This window comes from Dipodomys merriami, unplaced genomic scaffold (genome assembly GCF_024711535.1).
Source record: "Dipodomys merriami isolate MVZ:Mamm:240054 unplaced genomic scaffold, mDipMer1.0.p SCAF_2, whole genome shotgun sequence".
NCBI lineage: Eukaryota > Metazoa > Chordata > Mammalia > Rodentia > Heteromyidae > Dipodomys > Dipodomys merriami.
In genome coordinates this window covers 88,166,655-88,191,651 of record NW_027203381.1, presented here as the reverse complement: position 1 = coordinate 88,191,651, position 24,997 = coordinate 88,166,655, and the positions used below count along the sequence as shown (strand labels likewise).

The following is a 24,997-nucleotide window of genomic DNA, read 5'->3' as shown; positions in this document are numbered from 1 at the left end:
AAGAGTCTCATGAATAATAGGAGATTCTGATGGGTCTAAATAACACTGAATTATGCTTTTGATTCCTTCCTGAACGAAAGAAATCTCTTAAGGTTTTCTTTTAATTCAAATATCCATAATACTTGTTTAAAAAAAACCTGAAAATCAAGTTCTGGTGGCTCATACCTGTTATCCTAGTTATTAAGGAAGATAAATACTGAGGATTGCAGTTAGAAGGCGCTATGGGAAGAAAAAGTCTGCAAGATTCTATCTCTAAAAACCCAGAAAAAAAGGAAAAAGAAAAAAGGCCAACAAAAAAGCAGGCTGAAGATATGGCTAAGTGGTAGACTGCCAGCCAACTATAAGGTCCTCAGTTCAAATTCTGATATTGCCAAAAAAAAAAAAAGGTAATAATCATGAGACCCTGAGTTCAAACACCAATACTAAAAGCAAACCAAAACAAGGAAAAACAGTAAATCCTAAAGGAAATTTAGCCCAACTTTAAGAAAGCAGCAATTCCACCAGAAAAGCAACCATCAGTTAAGTATAGGAGTGCTCATCTGAAATAGTACTCTCAATTAGTACTCCTCCATGCTTTATCTCTTGACACCTTGCCACTCAAGTGTAGTCCTCAGGCCAGCAACACTGGTATTACTTGGGAGTTTAGCATCAGGCCTTCCATAGATTCCAGTTTAACAGATCCTTGTCAGGTGACTAATTGTGAACATTAAAGTTTGAAAATGATTTTATAGTGAGCATTCAAATACTTGATTAACCAGTTATCTTTATGTTCCAAGTCCACTATTTTATTCTTCACGTTGTAACTTCTCCATTCTAAAAACCGACAGTAAAACTGGTAACAGATTAGAAGAAAACTGGGTGAAAACCCTCAAAAAAATTGCTCATCATTTTTTCTTTATGCAGCTCACAACTCTATACCGACTTTTCTATCCTTCTTGCTTAGTAAAAGAACCCTAATTTTATTTAGGGAGCAAGACAGCTAGTTTAGAAAAAAAAAAATTTGTTTCCTAGTTTTCTTTGCCAAGAGGTATGTGCCCATTCAATCGAGTAAGCTAATAAGTAGAAGGGGTCAGGTAACCAGTGCATCCAAGAATTCCCTTTTATAGGGTGAGAGATAGATTGCACTTGCTATCTATGTCCCTTTCTCCTACCTTCTATCTGGAGGAACATTAACATGATGATGGAGTATAAATAGCCCTATTTGCCAGTCTTGAGAATCAAAGTCAAATGCCAAGAATAAAAAAATATTAAAAGAATCTAGAAGTTGGGAGCTGGTGGCTCACGCCTATAATCCTAGCTATCGAAGCCAACCAGGGCAGAAAAGTCCTAGAGACCCTTATCTCCAATTAACCGCCAGAAAACGGGAAATGAAGCTGTGGCTCCAAGTGGTAAGCACTAGCCTTGAGCAAAAAAGCTCAGGGACAGCAGCCATACTCTGAGTTTAAGCCCCACAACCAACAATAACAACAACAACAACAAAAGAATCTGGACCTCCAATGACCAAGGAAACATGGTACTAGTTCAGTCTATCTCTGGATTTCTTCTATATAAGGAAAAATAGTTCTCTGGATTTCTTCAATATAAGGAAATGCATTTCTTGAGCAATTGTTACAAACAGCCCCACATAATTAATAGTAAATATAAATATGGATAAATAAATTAATCACTCGAGTTGCATGGAAAAAGAATAAGTATTCATACCCATTGGTTCCCATACACAAATATCATTTGTGTGTATATATGTCAGTTTGGGGGCTTAAATTCAGGACCTAAGCTCAAGGCTAATGCTTTACTGGTTGAGCCACAGCTCCATGTCCAGCTTTTTATGTGTTACTTGGAGATAAGAGTTTCATAGACTTCTCTGTCTTGGATGGCTATGAACCTTGATCTTAGATCTCAGCTACTCCAGTAGCTAGGATTATAAGTATAAGCCACTGGAACCTGGCCACAAATATCTTTTAAATGCCTTATTTGGATTTTGTCTTTTTAATGCCTTGTTTTAAAAAGGTTTTGTAAATGAATAAACAGCACAGACAATATTTGAGAGAGAAAACTAGCATTTTCTTCTTTAAGAAATATCAGGCCTTATCACTATATTTTAATGTAATTACACTTTGTAATTAAAACTGTCTTTTTAAAACCATATTGGTTAGAAAAATATAAGAAACCTATTTAAGGCAGCGTACAAATAATTATAAAGAACTAAAATATCAATTTTTATATCTGTATAAGATTTGAAAAGTAGTTCTCTCTACTATTTAGGTTTTTAACTATAGATTATAGACACTATCTTTTCTGAAATTATTTTCTTTTGAAGTCATGTATCTTTGCTTTTATCTAAATATAATAATTTGAAATATAATATAACTTAATATATAATAATTCATTACCATTTTGTACTAAGAACTTCAATTTATTATTTTTCAGCTTCATATATTCTTGCTAGCTATATGGTAATTTAATTATCAGATTAACATTATAATCTAATTATTAGACTATCATCAAAATTTTTTGGGGGGGGTCAGTCGTGGGGCTTGAACTCTGGCTTGGGCGCTGTCCTTGAGCCACAGCGCCACTTTCTCATCAGAATTTTTTATTCTGAGCATGGGATATCTGAGGAATTCAATTAAAAGTTACTGTGAATGTTCTTTTTTTTTTTTTTGGTCTGGTCGTGGGGCCTGAACTCTGGGCCTGGGCGCTGTCCCTCAGCTCTTCAGCTCAAGGCTAGCACTCTACCACTTGAGCCACAGCACCACTTCCGGCTTTTTTTTTCTTATGTGGTGCTGAGGAATCGAACCCAGGGCCTCGAGCATGCAAGGCAAGTGCTCTACCACTGAGCCACCTTCCCAGCCCCAATTAAAAGTTACTGTGATCATATCTTCAACTTAAAATAGAAGGTTAATTTTCATTTCTAAAGTGCTATTTGTGTGTATATTTTTATTCTTCTTTCTTTTTTATAATCTGTCTCTAAGGAGATAATTCTCTATGTTCTTATTTTTGCCATTTTTTATTTGGAAAAGCTTAAGTTGGAGAGAGAATAAAAATATGGTCTGAGTCTCTTTAAGTTGAAGATATGTTGCCCAGTCCACTTTACCCAGATAAGAAATGGTATAAAATTATACTACAAAGCCATCATAACAAAAATAGCATTGCATAACATGTAAAACCAGATAGAAAACCCAGAAATGTAGCCATGCAGCTAACCGCCATCAAAAATGTATGTTGAAGAAAAGAGCCTTCTGGAAAGGCAATCACAGAAACAGCAGGACAAAGGATGATCTAATATAACAATGATACTCACTTGACACTATGCTGGAAATGAACAATACAACTTGGGGAAGGAGGGGAGAAGAGAAGGGTAGATGGGAGAAAATGAGGGAGGGGGTAACAGTGTTTAGAAAGAAATGTACTCATTACCTTACTTATATAACTATAACCCCTGTTCATCACCTTTACAATAAAAATTTTAAAAAAGAAAGTAAAGAGCCTTCTCGACAAATGATGCTAGAACTTGGATACCCATATCTTGAAAACTAGGACTACATTCCTCTCTCTCATCCTTGACCAAAATTAATTCAAAGTGTATCAAAGACCTTAATGTAAGACCTGAAATCCTTTTTAAAATTTTTTTTAAATTGTAAAGTTGATGCTCCAAGGGGTTACAGTTATGTAAGGTAATGAAAACATTTTTTTTAACAATGTTACCTCCTCCCTCATTTTCTCCCACTTTCCCTCACCCTTGCCTCCCCTCCTCCCAGTTGTAAAGTTCATTTCCAACATAGTATCCTGTGAGTGTCTCTGTTGCATGAGTTCACCTTTTGTCCCACTGTTTCTGTGATACCCTTACCTTCCCCAAATCAGATAAACTTATATAACACAAAGAATACCAAAATCAGAAACAGTGACCATGGGAATAAACCAGAGGAGAAAAAAAATTGAAAGACAAAAGAAATAAGTGCAAACAGTACAGAAAGAAGGAAGGAAGGAAGGAAGGAAGGAAGGAAGGAAGGAAGGAAGGAAGGAAGGAAGGAAGAAAGAAAGAAAGAAAGAAAGAAAAAGAAAGAAAGAAAGGAAAGAAAGAAAGGAAGGAAGAAAGGAAAGAAAGAAAGGAAGGAAGGAAGGGGGGAGGGGAGAGGGGGGAGGGAGGGAAGGGAAGGAAAGGAAGGATGGGCAGATGGATGGACAAAAACTCTCTTGCTTCCACATTGTGGAGATCATTTCAATTAGCATCATTTTATACCTGAAATCTTTTTTTTTTTTTGGGGGGTTCGGTCGTGGGGCCTAACTCTGGGCCTGGGCGCTGTCCCTCAGCTTTTCAGCTCAAGGCTAGCGCTCTACTACTTGAGCCACAGCGCCACTTCCAGCTTTTTATTTTTTGCTTATGTGGTGCTGAGTAATTGAACCCAGGGTCTCGAGCATGCAAGGCAAGCGCTCTAACACTGAGCCACCTTCCCAGCCCTATACCTGAAATCTTTTAAGTTGTAAAAACTATACCAAAAGCACTTCAAAGTATAGGCATATTGAGGACTTTCTGAACAGAATGCCAATAACTCAAGGATAAAAAGAATTCACAAATGGGATTGAACTAAAAATCTTCTGTATATAAAAGAAAACAATTTTCTGGGTAAAAATAAGTCTACAGAATGGGAGAAAATCTTTACAGGCTAATGATATGACAAGGGATTAATACCCAGAACATATAAAAAGTTCAAAATACCAAACACCAAAAGAATAATTCAATCAATAAATGGGCAAATTAACAGCTTTCAGAAGAAAACTTACAAATGAATAATAAACATATGAAGTATTCAACATCATTAGTCATAAAGGAAATGAAAATCCAAACATTGATATTCCAATTCCCCTAGGTCAGAATGGCTTCATCAAGAAAACAACAAGGAAGTGGAGCCGTGGCTCCTAGTGTCTAGAGCATGAGCCTTGAGTGAAAAAGGTCAGGGAAGCATCAGGCCCAGAGTTCAAGCCTCACAACTGACACAAATAAAAAGAAAGGAAAAGAACAAATGCTGAAGAGGACACAGAGCACAGTACAGAGAGGAAAGGAGCCCTCAAAAAAAAAAAAAAACAGTACTACCATATGATCCTGCTCTACCACTTTTGGCCACACATTTAAAGGTCCATAAAAGATACCTGAACAGGCTAGGAATATGGCTTAGTGGTAAAGTGCTTGCCTAGCACACATGAAGCCCTGGGTTTGATTCCTTAGTACAACATAAACAGAAAAAGCCAAAAGTGGTGCTGTGGCTCAAGTTGTTGAGTGCTAGCCTTAAGCATAAAGAGGCTCAGGGACAGGGCCTAGGCCCTGAGTTTAAGCTGCAGGACTGGCAAAAATAAAAAATAAAAAAGATACCTGAACATTGGTGTTTATTACAGCATTATTCACAATAGTCCAGTTATGGTATCATCCTACATGCCCAGCAAACAATGAATAATGTGTTATATATAGACAAGGAAGTATTATTTGACAATAAAGAACACGATTATGCCAATTGTGTAGGAAAATGAAAATAGAACTAGCATCATCAGGGGCTGGGAAGGTGGCTCAGTGGTCAAGTGCTTGCCTTGCATGCATGAGGCCCTGGGTTCGATTCCTCAGCACCACATAAGCAAAAAGAAAAAAAAAAGCCGGAAGTGGCGCTGTGGCTCAAGTGGTAGAGCGCTAGCCTTGAGCTGAAAAGCTGAGGGACAGTGCCCAGGCCCAGAGTTCAGGCCCCATGACCGGACCCAAAAAAAAAAAAAAAGAACTAGCATCATCAAAAATAAGCCAGACTCAGAAATATAAACATCATGTGTTCTTTCTGATGTGGAATCTATATCTAAAAATAAGGATATGAGATTGGGGTAGGACAGAAAAAGAAAATAAGTGAGGATTATTCTAAGCAAAACATAATATACACAACATTTGAAACACCATAGAGAAACCTCAATCTGATTAAAACACACTAAATGTCCCACTGAGAGGAGATGGGAATCAAGAAAAGGTAAAAGGGTACTGAAGACTGTGAATGAGGATGAATACAGGCCACATAATAGTTCTATGTATGAAAATAGAACAATGAAATCTGCTGAAACTGTCTTAAGAAAGGGAAGAAGTATGGGAGACAGTGATGGAAGAGGACTTTATTGGGATAAATTGTTCACAAATGTGTAGAAATGACATTTGTAAGACAAATATATGCTAATTTGGAAAGAAAAAAATTAACTATGAAAACAAATGGGGGATTAATTGAGATAAGGAATGAGCAGAAGGTAAGAAGGGGAAGAGAAAAGGTAGAGGAGAGAATATGGTAAAAGTACATTGTCTGCACATATAAAACTAAACCCCATTCTTAAGTTTATAAGAAAGATACAGAATTTGGGAGATAGGGGTTAAAAAGAGTAATAGAAGCCAGGAGCAAGTATATCAAATTTGTAATACTAATTACTCAGAGGCTGAAACCTGAGTAATAACTCTGAAGGTCGTGGTCCAATCTAACCCAGGCAGGAAAGTCTGTGAAACTCTTACTGCCATTTAACTACCAAAAAAAAAATGGAGCTTTGGCTCATGGATAGAGTGCTACCCTTGAGCAAAAAGGCTGAGGGACAGTACCCAGGCCCTGAGTTCAAGTGCCAGGAGTGGTATGCGCACGCACGCACGCACGCACGCACGCACGCACGCACGCACACACACACACACACACACACACACACACGAGAACTAGAAGAGAGGTATATAACAAAAGTCATTTTATACATGTACAGAGATATCACAATGAAATCCTTCACTTTGTATAATTAACATCTGCTAATAATGTTTTTAGAAAACATTGTATTTTAAACTGCTATGCATAAACAAATTATATGTTTCTGTAATTCTTTCCTGATAGTTCCTATTTAAATCCTACATATATATACCAAATTATTCTTGTTGTCAAAACTTTATTTTCTGAGACTTGTAAGACATCACCATGAGTACTTATTGTTATTTTATAGCCATTATTTTATTTAAAGCCATTAAATTAACAATATGATTTTCAGCATTATAAAACATTTAAATGTATTTTGGAGGTACTAACAATGTTAAGATGAAGCACATTATTTAAATACCTTTAGTTTATTTATATTCTATACCAAAATTATGGAAATTGTTAGAAAAGAACTTTAGGATTTTTTCTAGCCATTATTCTATACTCAAAATTGCTGTGCAGAGGAAAAGTGATAAAAGCATGAAAGCTTACCTTGAAATGGGATTTTAACATACTTTGTTGTGAACTAAAAAATAAATGAAAAACAAAAATGAGTTACTACTCAAAATGTGTTACTGTTCAAACATAATTTTTCTTTTGCATATCTCAAGTTCACATTCAAAGTCTACACTAAGTGTTTAAGTCCTATTAATAAATAATGTTTCATTATAAAGACTTGGTTTTAGAGCTCTTTAAGAACCTAGTGTGGAAAAAAAAAGACACTTAATGTGAGTAATTTGATTCTCAGTATGCTCATTTGTAAAATTTAGTGAAACTTTTCTTAATTTTCAAAAATATATTCTGAAAATAGAAGGAAAAAAATAAGACAAATTCCAGAAGAAATTGCTAAGAAACCACACAGGGTAGCTGACTCAAAAGCTGATAATCATTCTCTTGCAAATGAACTTACACCCAAACTCGTAAGATACATGGAACAAACAGAGCTAATGTACCACACTATTTGAAATGGGACATTATAACTGTCAAAAGATAACTTTTATTCAGTTTGTGTTGATACTGTAAACATTGCTTCTGTAGAAAAACTCCCAATCAGGGCTGGGAAGGTGGCTCAGTGGTAGAGCACTTGCCTTGCATGCATGAGGCCCTAGGTTCAATTCCTCAGCACCACATAAGCAAAAAGAAAAAAGCCAGAAGTGGCACTGTGGCTCAAGTGGTAGAGCGCTAGCCTTGAGCTGAAAAGCTGAGGGACAGTGTCCAGGCCCAGAGTTCAGGCCCCACAACTGGAACCCCCCCCACACAAAAAAAGAAAAAAAGAAAAAAGAAAAACTCCCAATCAAAAGATTGCCTTGGCTAAATGAACACAAAACTAAAACAAGTCAGTTAATACTGCATAATTAATTTTAAAATTAAAATGTCTAATAAACCCAACTTTAAAACATTGATGCATTTATTAAAATTTATAATTAAAATTAATACAATAATAATAATTAAAATTAATACAAATTTAGTCTCCCAGTCAGAACATCATCTCCCCTGGATAATTCAAGATGGGCACCAGCACTTTTTATCCCTAGCATTCATCTTTCTTTATTCTGTTACACTTCCTTTCTGATTGGAGTTCTTTCTCTTTCTGTTCATTCTATCCTAAGAAACTTTCCTGGCCAGGCGCTGGTGGCTCACGCCTGTAATCCTAGCTACTCAGGAGGCTGAGATCGGAGGATCGCGGTTCAAAGCCAGCCCGGGCAGGAGAGACCGTGAGACTCCTATCTCCAATAAACCACCAGAAAACTGGAAGTGGCGCTGTAGCTCAAGTGGTAGAGCGCTCACCTTGAGCTGAAGAGCTGAGGGACAGCGCCCAGGCCCAGAGTTCAAGCCCCACGGCCGACAAAAAAAAAAAAAAAAAAAAAAAGAAACTTTCCTCTGAGTATCTTTTGGGTTGGGTAACTTTCTTAAATGTTCACTTAATAATAAACTCTCAGAAGTTTATAACATCTAAATGTGCATATGAACATAAAGCATCTAAAACAATCTTGTATTTTAAAGGTTTTCTTTTATTGTCAAATGAATGTGCTTGTTGTCTAAAATTAATCTTCTGATCAACATATTTATAAAATTGTTGATCCTACTGTCTGTGAGCACGAGACAAAATTTAAATGGCCTTTGTGTATGTGAGCTCTATATAAGTAGCAAAGACTGTTTAGTAAAACCATAAATTTATGTTTACTCCTTTCATTTTCTGTCTAAAAAGTATTTAAGGGCTGGAAAGGTGGCTCAGTGGTAGAGCGCTTGCCTTGCATGCATGAAACCCTGGGTTCAATTCCTCAGCACCACATAAGCAGAAAAAAAAGCCGGAAGTGGCGCTGTGGCTCAAGCCTTGAGCTGAAGAGCTGAGGGACAGCGCCCAGGCCCAGAGTTCAGGCCCCACAACTGGACTCAAAAAAAAAAAAAGAAAAAAAAGTATTTCAAAAATAAAGAGCTCATATTCCAATAGAAAGTTCATACTGAAGCAAAATATGAGACAATAGGGCATAGATAGAGCTAAAAGATGAATTTACAGTTAAAATTTGTGCTTCTATTGTCTTAACACAAGTGAGAATGTAAACAGATAATTTACTGTTTTCTCTCAGCTTTGATAGACCCTTAATCTAGGGTCACATCAAAACTATTATTGCCAAACACTAGCATTTCCATAATAAGACACGATATCCAACTTAATACAATCATACACATCTTATTACTCAACTGTTCTGTTCAATTTTTATTATATTTTTATTATCTTTAAGTAGTTATACAAAGGAGTTGCCATTCAACAAATTAGTTTGTAAGTACAATGTATTTTGATCAACATCTTCCCTTTCATCATTTTCTCCCATCTCTCCCAACTCAACTCCTCCCTAAAATTTTCCAAGTTTCATAGGATATGCATTGAATATTGTTACTTTTATATAAGATCTATATAAAATTTACAATTTTATATAATTTCTATTATGTACGTTTATCTTCATTTACAAATTCTTTGTGACATGTTTTACTGGGTATTTAATCTCCCAAAATTTCTTAGTAAATGTAGATAACTAGTTCTAGGAAATTAGTATAGGGATGTTTATTTTCCAGAGCTTACACAACTACAAGATTGTGAAGGAGAAATATGGCATCTTTCTGTGTCCAGTGTCTCTTACTATACTTTTTCTTAGTCTCTCCTCTTCCCCAGACCAGCAAATAATCTTGTTTGATCTCTTCTACTTGAGGAAGTTCTGATATGCATATCTTTGAATGACAATGGTGATAGTACATAATCTCTCTCTGTCTCTCCTCCCTCTCTTTCTCTCTCTCTCTCTCTCTCTCTGGATTAAAGCTATTGGAGGGAACCATGTTAAAAGAATGAAAAAAATAGATATAGTGGCCTATGACGAAGATCCCAGAAGATAGGAAACTGAGGCAAGAAGATTCTAAGTGAGATGCCACACAGTAAAGGGAGAAGTTAATTCTGGCTGGGAAGGAGGGATCAGGGAAGATTTCCTGGAAGAGGCATTATTCCAGGTAAGCCATAAAAGATGATAGGTATTATAATAGCCAGATGTACTAAGATGTTAAAATCCAAACTGAAATACATATAGAGTTCTTAAGAAGGAATACTTAAGAAAAAAAAAGTAGAAAAACAGATTAGAATCCATTCCTGGATACACTTCAAGAAAAAGTTTATGAACTTGGAATGGTCTGTTTATAACCATTTAAATTAGCAAACTGAGACTTGTTATGTGTGTTCCAAATTACACCCTGAGGAACAACTACTACCAAATAACTTTTAGAACCCAAGGGATAGCAACAATGCATGTGATTGTTTTTCCATACATTATACTAAATATCATGTATAAATATACAGCCTTCAGCCTCACTTGCTTTTTAACTGATTTCAAAAATCACTAATGTTAAAGATCACAGAGTGTGAACAGTCTCTCACTGGCCTGGCTGTAGATGACACCTTTGACTTAAGGCATCAAACTGATTGAAACTGTTGCCTTTCACAATCATCTGTTCCCACAAAATGCCTTTTGTATCTTAATGATTAACTCCAAGGTTAGCTATGCCACAGAAAACTAAAAAGTCAGTCATAAAGCTTACTAATCATTATCTTTTTTTCTCAAAAAGAGATAACATAAAAGTTTGGGCCAAGGTTTTGCTACCTCGTTCTTTAATTAAATGTGAAATAATGTTTGATTTAAATGGAAATAATTATCTAAAAAAATTATAGGATCTGAGTTAAGAAATGAAACTCCAGTGTTATCTCAATATTTTGATAGAAAAGAAAGCAGGTCCCTGTGATGAAGACTCCACTCTGTACATAGTTTTCTTGCCATTGCTCCTCTGACTCCTCATTTCCTCCTAGTAAAAGCCATTTGTACTTATAAATCCCCAAGATCATTTTTGGTTTACTGGCTTTCCAAATAAATCTTCCTCCTTTCCCCAAAAACTTGACATCAAGTCTGGCTTCTTCAAGTGATGAGTAAAGGAACTTGGTCGGGTAACACAAATCAGAGAAATGATTTTAGTAGAAGAGAAAGACACATTTCAAAGTACTAAAGACACAATTCACAAAGTATCCTATATAAAATTAATCTCTAGTCTATTTTAATTTACACACACACACACACACACACACACACACACACACACACACACACAATCTGAAATGCCTAATATCCAAAACTAAATGGAAAATAAAACATAACTTACTGTAATACAACCTTTAGAAATTCCTTTTATTTTACCAATATATACAGAAGTAAACATAAAATCCAGGTGTCGATTCGTTTCATTATTAGGTATAGTACAGGAACTTTTTTCCATGATAGAATTATATGAGCAGAATTCAGATGATACCTATAAGATAAATTGTAAAAAATGCATGTAGTCATTAGCTATTATATAAAACCTAAAAATTCATTTTTATGTCAGAATTCCTTCTTAAATTACCATTAAGGAATTTGTGGAGAATTTTACAGTTTTTAATGGTAAAAATGGTTATCTAGTTTTTTTTCTGGAAAGGAAAAAAGCGATCTACCTTTAAAAAAGTATAAAATTAATTTTATAAGCCTAAATTCTGGGAATATATCCTCCTCTGTTTCATCAATGCCATGTATTTCTATTTGATATCCTCCTCTTCTTCCTCCTCTTCCTCTTCTTTCTTTTTTTTTTTTTTTTGGCCAGTCCTGGGGCTTGAACTCAGGACCTGGGCACTGTCACTAGCATTCTACCATTAAAGCCATAGCGCCACTTCCAGCTTTTTCTGTGCATGTGGTGCTGAGGATTCGAACCCAGGGCTTCATACATGCTGAGCAAGCACTCTACCACTAAGCCACATTCCCAGCCCCTTCTTTTTTGTGCTGGTACTCATGACCTGGACACTGTCCCCAAGATTTTGTGCTCAAGGCTAGTGCTCTACCACTTGAGCCACAGCTCCACTTCTGGCTTTTTGGTGATTAAATAAAAAATATCATGAACTTTGTTGTCCGGGCTGATTCAAACTGCAATCTTCAGATCTCACTCTCCTGAACAGCTAGAATTATAGGCATGAGCCATCACTGTGCCTAGTTTAACTCATCAGAAGTAAAATTATATTAATATAGAACTTTAATTTAAAACGAGATTTTAAATATTATCTCTCTTAATCTCCACAACCACTCTATAGGTAGTTTGCCCCCATAACTCAATTGCATAAATAAAGATAATAAAAACTTGGATTGGTTAAGTAACGTTTCCTGTGGTCATATGGTCAGTAAAAAGCAAAAATAAGACCCAAATTCGGGTTTCTTTCTCCATGTCAAGTATTCTACCACACAAATTACTTCCATTAACCAAGATACCATGTCAAGTATTCTACCACACAAATTACTTCCATTAACCAAGATTTGAGTTGGTGTGTGTGTGTGTGTATGCGAGTGTGTGCGTGTGTGTGTACGCACATGTGTATTAGTGCCAGTCCTAGGGCTTGAACTCAGGCCTGGGCACTCTCCCTGAGTTATTTTGCTCAAGTCTAACACTCTACTGCTTGAGCCACAATTCTACTTCTGTCTTTTTGCTGGTTAATTAGAATTAAGAATCTCATAGACTTTCCTGTCAAGGTTGGATTTGAACTGAGATTGTTAAATCTCAGCCTCCTTATTAGCTAGGATTATAAGGCTGAGTACTACCACCCAGATAATAGTCTTGAAATTGCACTTTTAATGAGAAATTAAAGGCTGTGAGAGCCAAAAGAACTACATGGTTAGTCAAATCTATGTGCCTTATTATACACTGTGCATGTAAAATCATCTGATTTTACACTGCTTTAACATGACTTTTTCAATTTCCACTTCTACCTTGTATCTGTAGCTTAAACATTATAAATGATCTAACAAATTTCCATGAAAGCAATTATTATCTGTGTATTCAGCTCCCTCTAACATATGTGGTTAAGCATCATCTAAAACAATATTCATTATTAACCTAATTTACAATGCTGTTCACTTGCTTTAAAATTTTTCTAGTTAGTCAATATATTATCTTTTTATTTTTATCTGTGTATGGGCACAAGAATTTGGTGCTGTCCCTTAGCTCTTTCACTGAAGGCTGGAATTCACCACTTGAGGCACAGTTCCACCTCTGGCTTTTTGCTTTTTAATGAAAATAAAAATTTCTTGAACTTTCCTGCCCGTGCTGGCTTCAAACCTCAATTCTCAGATCTGAACCTCATACTGTTTCCCAGTTAATCTTTTTATTCTTTAAGTAAAAAAAAAAAAAAAAAGAATCAATATAGAATATAGAATAAACTGTCATGAGAAGTATACTCTTTAAAAAACAACCTTATCATTAATTCCCAGCAATCACAAAAGTAGCTAACAGGGTATCTCCCAGTTATCAAACTTTTCCTTCCCAGAAATTTACACTTGGTGGCCTACTTATCAAACATCCTATTTACCAGAGCTCTGAAGGTTGGAGAAAGGGGTCCTAAGGGATTTTATATTGATGCTCAGAAGAACAAAAAATGTCTATGGGAAATTGGGAAAAAAATCAATTACAGGTGGTACTAATCAGACAAATCACTATGATTTTTTAACTGACAAAATTAGAAGTTGATACAAAAATAATTTCTTAATAAGCCTTACATTTTGTAAAGACTGCCTCCTAAAAATGACCAATAGACATCTCTCACAACTTCATTTAAAACTGGAAACATGCACTTTGAGAAGCACAAAGGTACAATGCCTGTGTGCTCCCAATCATATAAAATAATAGTTATCAAAATAAACTCCAGGAAATGGAAATGAGGATTTTTCTTTGTTATTGTTTTTGTTTTCCTTTTTGTTTGTCCATTTATCTGTCCTTGGGGGTGAAGAAGGACAAGGGAGTGACAAAAGGTAAGCAAATCAAACTGAGAAAATGTATAATCTTTTTTGTAATATTCTGCTTGCTAAAATAGTCATTACCTAGTAAACACATTCCACTATTAGTCTATAAGAAAACAAAAATAGATTACCTGTGCAGATTCACATGTAACCAGTGGTAGTTCTGATGATGATTCAGAAGTACTCTGATTTTCATTAGCAATCTCAAGGTCTTGATTAGGTTGCAACTTAAGTTTTCCTGAACTTTTATGTTCAATGGGTCCTTCTTCATCACTGGAAACAACAACTAAAAGCAAAATATGTATTTTTAAATGTGTCACAATTATCACTTCAGAAAGAGAACTTTCTAAAGTAATAAACTTTAATAATAAATTTTTTAACTTAATTTTATTGTCAAGGTGATGTTCAGAGGGGTTAAATTACATATGTAAGGTAGTGAGTACGTTTCTTATTGAACTTGTTACCCCTTCCCTCATTTTTCTTCCACTTTTATAAATGTATTCAATTTGCAAACTAAACTACCATTCATAATCTGGTTTATACCAGCAATATTCAATGTTCCATATCAGTACTTTTCTGTGTAAATTTTTCTAAATTTACTTGATTGCTATTATAGAGGTGACGTACAGAGGGGCTATATTTACATGAGTCAGGTAATGAGTACATTTTCTTTCATTCGTGTCATCTGTTCCCTCATTTTCTCCCATTCCCTCCCTCCCATCTCTACCCACGGGTTGTATAGTTCACTTTCATCAATGTACAGTGCACTCCACTGCTCACTTTTTCACCCTTTCTCCTTGAGTTCTGTGCCATTCCTTCCCCACCCCCACAAAGATATAAACAGGAATACACTGTATATTAGGTAAGGAAGACAGAATTATCAGAAAAAGAAAAAAAATTAAGTCTTTTGTTTCAGTATATATTATTTTATATAAATGTGAAGAGGCACTTAGGCATTGCACCTTTGTGAATCTCTTCTAAGGCTATTCTCTACTGATCTCAGTGTATGTGAGTATCTAGAATCCTGTGTTATTTGTTGTATCCCAATGTGTTTCAGATCTACCTTCCTCATATCTCTGACCTTGGATTAATTCACATAACAGGATTAGTTCTAGCTTTCTCTGCAAATAACTTTATTCTTTCTAGTGATTGTGTAAAACTCCTTTGTATATAATAGTACCACGTTTTTTGGCTACACTTGTCTATGTGGGGCATCCGTGCTGTTTCTGCATCTTGGCTATTATGAATAGTGCAGCAATGGATATGGATGTACAGGTGTTCTTATCACATCCTAGTTCGTGATGTTCAGGGTAGATGCCTGGTATAGCTGCATAGAGAAGGTTTATGTCAAGTTTTTTGAGGAACTTCGAGACAGCTGTTGAGAGTGGTTGTATTAGTTTACATTCCCCCAGCAGTGCAGTAGGGGTGCTTTTTCCCCACATCCCTACCAGCATTTGTTGTTCAAATTCAAAATTTTGGCCATTCTGACTGGGGTGAGATGGAATCCTGGGAGTTTTTTTTGGGGGGGGGGTTCTGTTTGTTTTTGTTTTGTTTTGTTTTGTCAGTCATGGGGCTTGAACTCTGGGCCTGGGTACTATCTCTCAGATCAGCTCAAAGTGAGCGCCTCTACCACTTGAGCCACAGCACCACTTCCAATTTTCTGGTGGTTAATTGGAGGTAAGAGTCTCACAGTCTTTCCTGCCCAGGCTGGCTTTGAACAGTCATGCTCTGATCTCAACATCCTGAGTAGCTAGGATTACAGGCATGAGCCACTGGTGCCTGGCTTCAGAGTTTTTTTTATTTGCATTTCCCTATGGCCAGGGATGATGAGCATTTCCTCGTATATCTCTTTACTATTCTTACCTCTTCTTCTGAGAAGTCTCTCTTTAGCTCCCTTGACCATTTAGTGGTTGGTTTATTAAGTCTGGGAGAGGTTAGTTTCTTGAGTTCCTTGTAGATAGTGGATGTTAGGCCTTTGTCTGATGCATTGCCGGTAAAGATCTTTGCCCAGTTGGTTGGCTGTCTTTCTAGTTTAGTCACTATGTCCTTAGGTGTGAAGAAACGTTTTATTTTGATGTATTCCCATTTGTCAAGTCTCTCTCCTATCTGTTGTGCCCCTGGGACTCTATTGAAGAAGTTCCTGCCTATACCTATAAGTTCTAATGTCTCTCCTACTCTCTCTTGAAGTAGTTTCAGAGTTGCGGGTCTGATGTTGAAGTCTTTTATCACTTTAAATTGGTATTAGTGCATGGGTCTACTTTTAGTTTTCCCAACACCAATTGTTGAAGAGGCTATGTTTTTTCCACTGTATGTCTGTGACTCAAATATCAGATGACTATAAGTATATGGTTTTATTTCTAGATCTTCTAATCTGTTCCACAAATCTTCAGGTCTACCAGACTGGTTTTGTTATCATGGCTCTGTAGTAGTTTGAAGTCTGGTATTTTTATACCACACACATTGCTTTTTTTGGCCTAGAATTGCTTTGGCTATTCTAGGTCTTTTGTTGTTCATATGCATTTTTAGATGGTTTTCTCTATCTCAGTAAATAATGTCATTGGGATTTTGATGGGAATTGCATTGAATTTGTATAGCATTTTTTTGCAGTATGGCCATTTTCAAAATATTGATTTTACCCATCCATGAAAACAAGTCTTCCCATTTCCTGGTGTCCTTTTTGATTTCTTTCTTCAGATTTGTGTAGTTTTTACTATAAATATCTTTTTTATCTTTGGATAGGTTAATTCCTAAGTATTTTTAAGGATATTGTAAATGGAGTAATTTTTATGATTTTCCCTTTCTGCTTGTCCATTGTTGGCATGCCAGTATTCTTATGCAGAACTTACGTACCTTATTTTCTGAAGCATTTTTAAATTTAAAAATAGATAAAGCCTATAATCCTAGCTAATGGGAGGTAGAGATTGGGGTATCACTGTTTAAGGCCAGGCTATGCAAAAAGAAATTCAAAAGACTCCATCTCAAACAATGGCTAGGTACAATAATGTACCTGATATCTCAGCTATTTGTAGGAAGCACAATGGCTGGGTATAGCACCTATCATCCCCAATGACACTGGGAAACACAAATAGAAAGATCACAGCCCAAGCCAGCTCAGGTAGAAACAGCACTTTGAAAATAACATAAAAAGGGGCTAGCAGAAGAGTTCACAAAGTTGAGTATATTTCTAGTAAGCATGAAGCTCTGCGTTCAATCCCCAGTGACACTAGGGGTATGGGTATAAAAAAGAAAAAAAGAGGGATAAAGCCATAAGTAAACCTGATTATAGTTTGTGTATTATGTTAAAGACTTAGTCTTCTAGGTAGCACTATTAGGAGTGGCAGAACCTTTGACAGATAAGGTCTAATTCTTATATCATTGGGAGACACCACTGAAGGGGACTTTGGGACCTATATCTGTTCAATTATCCTTTTGCTCTGAGGCTAATGCACTCCCATGATATTATCATCTGGCATACTCACTAAAGGACCAAAGTGACAGGTTTACCCTATCTTGGACTAGAACTTAATGAAACTCTAGTCAAAATAAGTGTTTTCTTTTTTGTAAATTAATCATCTTAGAGATTTTTTGTTATAGTAATAGACCAAAAAACTCCAAAATTTTTAAATAAAAAATAAGACCTTAGGAACAATTCTATTTTGGACACTGTGTTGTGCCATCACACTAAACTACACTCTAAATCCTGTCACAATAGTCTCTTTTAGAAGAGAGAAATGGATAGCTAACCACTGTATGGATAAGACTAGCACTGTATACCCTCCTAAAGAGCCTTTTGACTTTTTGTTCCATGTAACTGCATGAACTACTCAAAAATCAACTAAATCAAAATTAATAACTAAATAGCTCTTTAAGGATATCTTTATCAACCAAAGTAGAAGATTAAGGATCTTAGAAAACCCATTTTAAAACTATTGGGCTTTATCACAGTGAACTAGTCTTTTTAAAGGTAACATGCTTCCAATTATTCCACTGTTAATCTAAATTGGTATTACAGTATTATGAAGAAAACCTCAGGACATTTTTCCTGAAGTTACTATATTTCACAGTGATGTCATAAAGGCTCACTGCCTTGGCAAAATTTGAAGAAAAAAAAACTTGAATAAAGCACATACCAAAAAATATATCTTCACAAATTTTAGGGTTACTTACTTGGTTCAGCTGAGATCAAAGACTGGTTCTCTTCACCATGTCCACTAAGAAGAAGCTTTTCTACTATATTCAACTCATCCTCACTCTTCTTAGATGGAGAAGAAATCACCTTATCGGTGGAAATAAAGCTCCCCAATTTTTTTGTGGCTGAACAGGAAGAGGCACTTTTGGAGGCAGTACTTAAACTCGGTTGCTGAGAACCAAGTGAGAATAGCTTAACAGAATCATTTTCTATAGATTCAGATGTGATTTTTTCAAATAATGTTGTGTCCTGATGACAGTTTTCACTTGGTTGTTCAAACTCAGTAGAGACTGTTGTGACATTTTCTTGTTCTTTCTGAACATAAATAAATGTATCAAAAATTAGCAATTTTCTACTTTGGCTTCCTTAAAAAATATTTCCAAGAGTTAACCTCACACAGAATAATATAAAAATAAAAAGACTGTATCATTTCTACAACTGTAAGGATAGAAAACTACCTAATTATAGCAATGTCTATTTAACCTGAAGCATGAAAAATTTTTCAACTAGGAATATGTCCATCCTTATAAGTGGTTCAGATTGTCTCCCATGGTCTAAGTCAATTTCAGAATAACAGAGTATTTTTAACATTTTTGTTTGCAAGTGGCTTGATAACAAAAGCAAAACATTAAAAAAAAAACAGAAAAATATTAAGAATCATTGTCTTCAACCTCTCTATAACTGTCTAAGTATTGTTATAAATCTAAAGGTACCACAAGGTCCTGAGGTAATATGAATCAAAGAAATAAAAAACGGACTCATCTTTCCTGGCAGACTAGTATTGATTTCTTTTTACATACATAAAATCAGAACAAGTGTCCACTTATTTGAGTAAAAGAGTGGCAGTTAGAAAATGGAACAGTAAAAGAAAGCCAAATTGTTGACTGATACATTTCAAGGAGCACAGCTCTCAGTATATTTCTGTAAGTACATCTCAATCTAAAGATATGCAATGGATGTTTTCAACATAAGAAGCTGTTGTGATCTCCAGAGAAATCTCAAAATCTCAAAATCGCCTGTGAAAACCATGAAATCACCTAACAGGATCCTTCCTGAATGACATTACTCTACACTTATCCAGTGTGATGGTTAAACTTGATTGCAAGTTAGATTGGATTCAGAAAAGCCTAAGAGATTAGTAAAGCATACACCTCTGGGTGTGCTTATGAAAATACTTCAGAGAGAGAATTAACTCTGGAAGATCTGTCCTGAATCTCTACATTAGCATATTCTCCCCCCTCTCTTTTTTTTTCTCTCTCTCTTTCCTCCCTCCCTCTCTCACATGATAGGCTGAAACCATGGACCAAAATCAATTTATTCCTCCCTTAATTTGTTTATATCAGGTATTTTGCTACAGAGAAGAAATAACTAATACAGAAAAATGTTGTCAAAATTGGGGTGTTGCTGTGTCCTGAAGTCTTTGGAACTAGATTGTGGGAGAAGTGTGGAGACACAGCTAGAGAAAGCCTGGAATGCAATAGGCAGAGTTCCGTGGATAAATGCTGACAGGACTGCAGACAGCAAAGACTGCTCATGAGATATCACATGAGAATAAGGACCCTATTGGGAGCTGGACTGGAAGCCATTTGTGTTACACAATAGCAAGGAACTTGTCAAGTTGATAAGAAGTGGACTTGTGATTATCAACTTGATTGGACTGAGAAACACCCAAATTAGTAAAGCACACCTTTTGGTTTACCTGTACAGGTGTTCCAGAAAAGGTTGAGGGGGGAAAGAGTGCTATTAGAGAGCCTTGAGGGCTGGGAAGGTGGCTCAGTGGTAGAGCGCTTGCCTTGCATGCCTGAGGCCCTCAGTTCGATTCCTCAGCACCACATAAGCAAAAAGAAAAAAGCCGGAAGTGGCGCTGTGGCTCAAGTGGTAGAGCGCTAGCCTTGAGCTCAAGAGCTGAGGGACAGTGCCCAAGCCCAGAGTTCAGGCCCCATGACTGGACCCAAAAAAAAAAAAAAGAGAGAACCTTAAAGTTTTTTACTCTCATAATATTTCAAATGTTCTCATTATTCTAAATTACAAAAGAAATTTACACATAAAATATGTTTAAACATAAAGCTTGAAAAGAACTAAAACATTTAAAAATCTGATAAAAGTAGAAAACTAAAAGAGAATTATTTGGCTAAATCATTTCAGTTTTATGCTAAGTCAACTCAGTTTTATAAGTATAAAATTGTTTCCTAAGACTTCTAAGTATCTCTACTTACTGTATGGTCTGGTGACTTATCCAAAGTAGAATTGTGAGAATCAGGTAAGTTATTTATAACCCTTCTCTTTATCTTCCTGGAAATCAGAATGGGTTCCATGCTTGAATCAGAATCCTTGTTTTTGCTTCCCTCTCCAAGACAATCACAACCTCTCCATCCACTGTTAAGGTCTTAAAAAACAGAAGACTCACAAATATGGCCAAAAACACAGAAAAATACCTTTTAGAGAAGTTTTAATTATCAAAATTGCTACCCTAGCTCCAAAGTTCATTAAAATGAAAGTCTACTGTTCAAATCCCATAATGCCATTGGATGAATGTACAAGCAAACCTATATTAACCTGTTCATTCAAAGTACATGTTCATTACAGGAACTGAGAAAATTACATAATGAGTATATATTTATCATTTATTTATTTATTTATTTAGTCAATTGTGGGGCTTGAACTCTGGGCCTGAGCGCTGTCCCTCAGCTCTTCAGCTCAAGGCTAGCTAGTGCTCTACCACTTGAGCTACAGTGCCACTTCCAGTTTTCTGGTGGTTTATTGGAGATAAGAGTTTCACGAACTTTCCTGCCTGGGCTGGCTTTGAACCACAATCCTCAGATCTCAGCCTCCTGAGTAGCTAGGATAACAGGCGTGAGCCACCGGCGCCCAGCTATATTTATTTGTTGTGACTGTATTGAGGCTTTAAGTCAGACCTGGGCACTATCCCTTAGTATTTTCACTCAACACTGACACTCTACCACTAACTTCAGGCTTTTTGGGTAGCTAACTGGACATAGGAGACTCTGGCTTCAAACTGTAATCCTTAGATCTCAGCCTCCTAAGTTTATCTATACAAATGCTTATGTTTTTCATAAATAATTATTTCTAGAAAAAGTCTAGTTTTAAAATGTGTTTCACTGTATGCTGACAATTAGTGACTAATAGAAATTTGTTTCTACAAAGACACAATGCTTCCTCCAAACCCTTATAAGGGTTTTAGCTAGCTACTCATGTGTATTTTTTAGTTTCTTTTTAACTTTGTTCTATGTAAAATGCTGCCAAAAATTATTTAAACATAGTTGAATTTGAAATGAAGTGCATGAATATTTACAAAATGTAATTAAAGGATGTTTTTATCTTAATCTAGAAGATTTCTGGAGGTTTTAGTTTCAAAAATAGCTTAGGTATTTTAGGTATTTTATCTTTTTATCAAAAGATAAAAAATGAGAAAAAAAGACATTAAATAATTATATATTCAAGGAGCCCTATAAAGAAGTTTTTACAAGACTGATGTGTATTTTATCTTCAAATTTGGTAATATTAACTTATTATTAACTTAATATTAACTTTATTATTCTCAGAATTGACAGAAATTTTTTGTTTGGATTTGGGGGAGGGAGGGGTAGCAGTATTGGAGATTGAACCTCAGCTAGTTCATTACCTCTTCAGCTATGCACAGCCTCTGAGAAATTCCTAGTAATAGAGAATGTATCTAGTAATAGAACTATTAGGAATACTAGGAATGTATCCTAGTAATAGAGACTACACTATGGGAAAGCTAATAATATAAATCTAGAAAGTATGAAAGCAACAATTAGTCAAACTAACATTATAACTTTGTAGTCATATCTCTAGCATCTACAATAAAAGGAAAGAAACAATATTAAAAGTTTAAATTTTAAGAGTTATATGTAAGTCAAGAAATGTGGACTAAGGTACAATTTTTTTTTTTCGGTCACAGGGCTTGAACTCTGGGCCTGAGCACTGACCCTGAATTCTTCAGCTCTCTCCCTTTCCTCATTCTCTCTCAGTTTTTCCCTCCCATTCCCACCCATAAGTTATACGGTTATTTTCAATGTAAGGTATTTATAATTTAGAAACTATTATTATTATTAATATAGGCAAAAATTCAAATCCCAACAGTTTTCTAAGATTCACAAACCTTTAGTCTGAGTATCAGATGTTATACAAGATATATCATCATCATTTCTTCGCTTTTCTTTAGCACGTACAGTCTGCTTTGCAGAAATGTTATTTACTGCCTTATTTTGTTGTGAAGCCCTGCAAAACAGAACTGTCTTATACACAATTCTTTCTTTTTTTCTTTTCCCGTGTCAGTCCAAGGACTTCAACTTAGGGCCTTCAGCATTGTCCCTGAGCTTCTTTGTTCAAGTTTAGTGCTCTACCACTGAGCCATAGCTCCACTTCCAGATTTTTTGGTAGTTAATTGGAGATAAGAGTCTCACAGGCTTTCCTGCCTAGGCTGGCTTCAAATCATGATCCTCAGATTTCAGCCTCCTAATTCCTAGGATTATAGACATGAGCCATCAGCATCTGGCCTTGACTCAATTCTAATAAAGCCCAAATTAATTAGGGAAGCAAACCAGCATATAACCAAAATGAAAACCAAATAGGTTACAAATACATTCCCACATAGAAGATTATATGATCTGGACAGTGAAAAAAATGAACTCTGATCTCAGTTCTCATTCTGTTCTTTAAATTCACCTAGTGTCTTTGATGAAAAACATAGAATATCCATATGTCCAGATATCTATATATGCAACATGAGCAAAAGAGTAATCATATACGTAGCATAAAGTAAGTCAAAAAGGTTTTATAAAGTACAATTCCAACAAAACAAATATTCTGAAAATCAAATCTATTTGTAAAAAAAAAAAATCACAGCTGAAAGCCAATTGTTAATGTGTTTCAAACATGGTTCACATACCGAAAGGTAACTACAAAATACAAACAAATTTAACCCATATATGAAATAATTTAAAATCTAAGGTACCGGTTAAATATTTAAAATATAAGGTTTGGTGAAAAAACAAGTTTTGGCATAACAAGCACAGCATCAATTCTAATAAAAATTTCAAAATATAAAACATACTATCATGTATAAAGGCACACATATGAAAATATTCAAATATTTCAAAAGATTTTAAAAATGGGCAAGAAGACTTCCAACCTATTTGGATAGTGGATAACTCTAAGGTATGTGAATAACAGGCTCAAAAAGGACAACATAATTGAGGTCCTGACTTTCTACAACACATTTAAAAATCAAACAAAATTGGTATAAAGGAAAATATTAAAGCTGAGTAGTATTAATGCTATTTTCTCTGTACTTAGTACATATATATGTACATATTTTCATCATTTGAAAAATAATTTTATAGGTTAAAAAAGTAAAAGGTATTCACAACTAAAAAGCTTAAATAAGTGAAAAACAAGGACTATAAAGAGCAGTAAACATACCAGACAGACATTTTAAAAAATGAAAGATATAAAACTGGTGATCACTTTTCTATTCTCTTAAGGTGGAAATTTAAATCACCTTGGAAAAGAGAAAACCTATCCTGGAGTAAGCAGAAGAAAGGGGAAAAGAGAAAGAGGACAAAGACAGAAAAAGAAAAAAAATACATCAGAAATTAAAAATAAGTAGTTTTATAGTATCTGACCATAGATATACAAACACTGGTAGCCAGTCATGCTGTCAAATGCTAACTACATTGATGCAATATTCCCAGCCACAGGAATTTCTAGGGAATTTAAACAGCTAGCACCTAGTTCACACACAAACACACACACTCACACTCACACACACACACACACACACACACACACACACACACACTTTATTTCTTTATTTCTTTTTCTCCTTTTGGAAGTCAAACTTAAAGGCCCTCCAAAAGAAACCATGTAGATGGAGAAGTTTATAAAGGTACTTCACATGATCAGGTAGAAAGACCATTAAAAATTATTTAAAGGAAAGAAAGGAAAAATAACAAGAGAAAAGAAGAAATAAATCCTAGAAAATCCTGAAGGAAAAGTTTTTTATTTCTTCACTTATTATATTATAAAGTTAAATATTCACTTTTCAACAGCAATAAAAAAGAAACACTATATGGCATAATTAGTAGACAATGACTTCAAAACAGTTTGTCTTAAGGATTCTCAGAGAAAAAATACTCAGAGAAAATCAATATAATAATATATAAATAAAAGGAAAATATAAAGAGACAGAAAAATAATGAAAAGGAAATTCTGCAGCTAAAAGGGACAATCATTAAAACTAAAAATTCATTACGGGGATTCAAAAGTATAATAGAAAACAGAAAGAAGATCCCACAAATTTGAATTTTTTTTTTTTTTTTTTTGGTCGGTTGTGGGGCCTGAACTCTGGGCCTCAGCGCTGTCCCTCAGCTCTTCAGCTCAGGGCTAGTGCTCTACTGCTTAAGCCACAACGCCACTTCCGGCCTTTTCTGCTTATGTGGTGCTAGGAATCGAACCCAGGGCTTCATGCATGCAAGGCAAGCACTCTACCACTGAGCCACCTTCCCAGCCCCACAAATTTGAAATTATTAAGTCTAACGAACAAAGACAAAGATTAAAGGAAAAGGAACAGCCTACAGGACCTAACACTATTAAGCAGATAAACTAACTCATTATGGGGCTTCCAGAAAAAGGACAGAGAAATGAGCCAAGAGAACACATGAAAAAAATAATGG

At 35.4% G+C, this 24,997-nt stretch overlaps 1 protein-coding gene across 3 annotated transcripts in view; it reads right to left on the bottom strand.

Moving 5' to 3' along the window:
- Senp7 (SUMO specific peptidase 7) overlaps positions 1–24,997 on the bottom strand; it is a 99,003-nt gene that overhangs the window by 23,180 nt on the left and 50,826 nt on the right. For all 3 annotated transcript variants that reach the window (XM_070030355.1, XM_070030354.1, XM_070030356.1), the window contains 6 exons: positions 22,423–22,541; positions 20,495–20,664; positions 18,257–18,593; positions 14,221–14,375; positions 11,439–11,585; positions 7,236–7,269 (listed from right to left, as the gene is read on the bottom strand). In XM_070030355.1, coding sequence (XP_069886456.1) covers positions 7,236–7,269; positions 11,439–11,585; positions 14,221–14,375; positions 18,257–18,593; positions 20,495–20,664; positions 22,423–22,541 — 962 coding nt within the window. The remainder of the gene's footprint in view (positions 1–7,235; positions 7,270–11,438; positions 11,586–14,220; positions 14,376–18,256; positions 18,594–20,494; positions 20,665–22,422; positions 22,542–24,997) is intronic.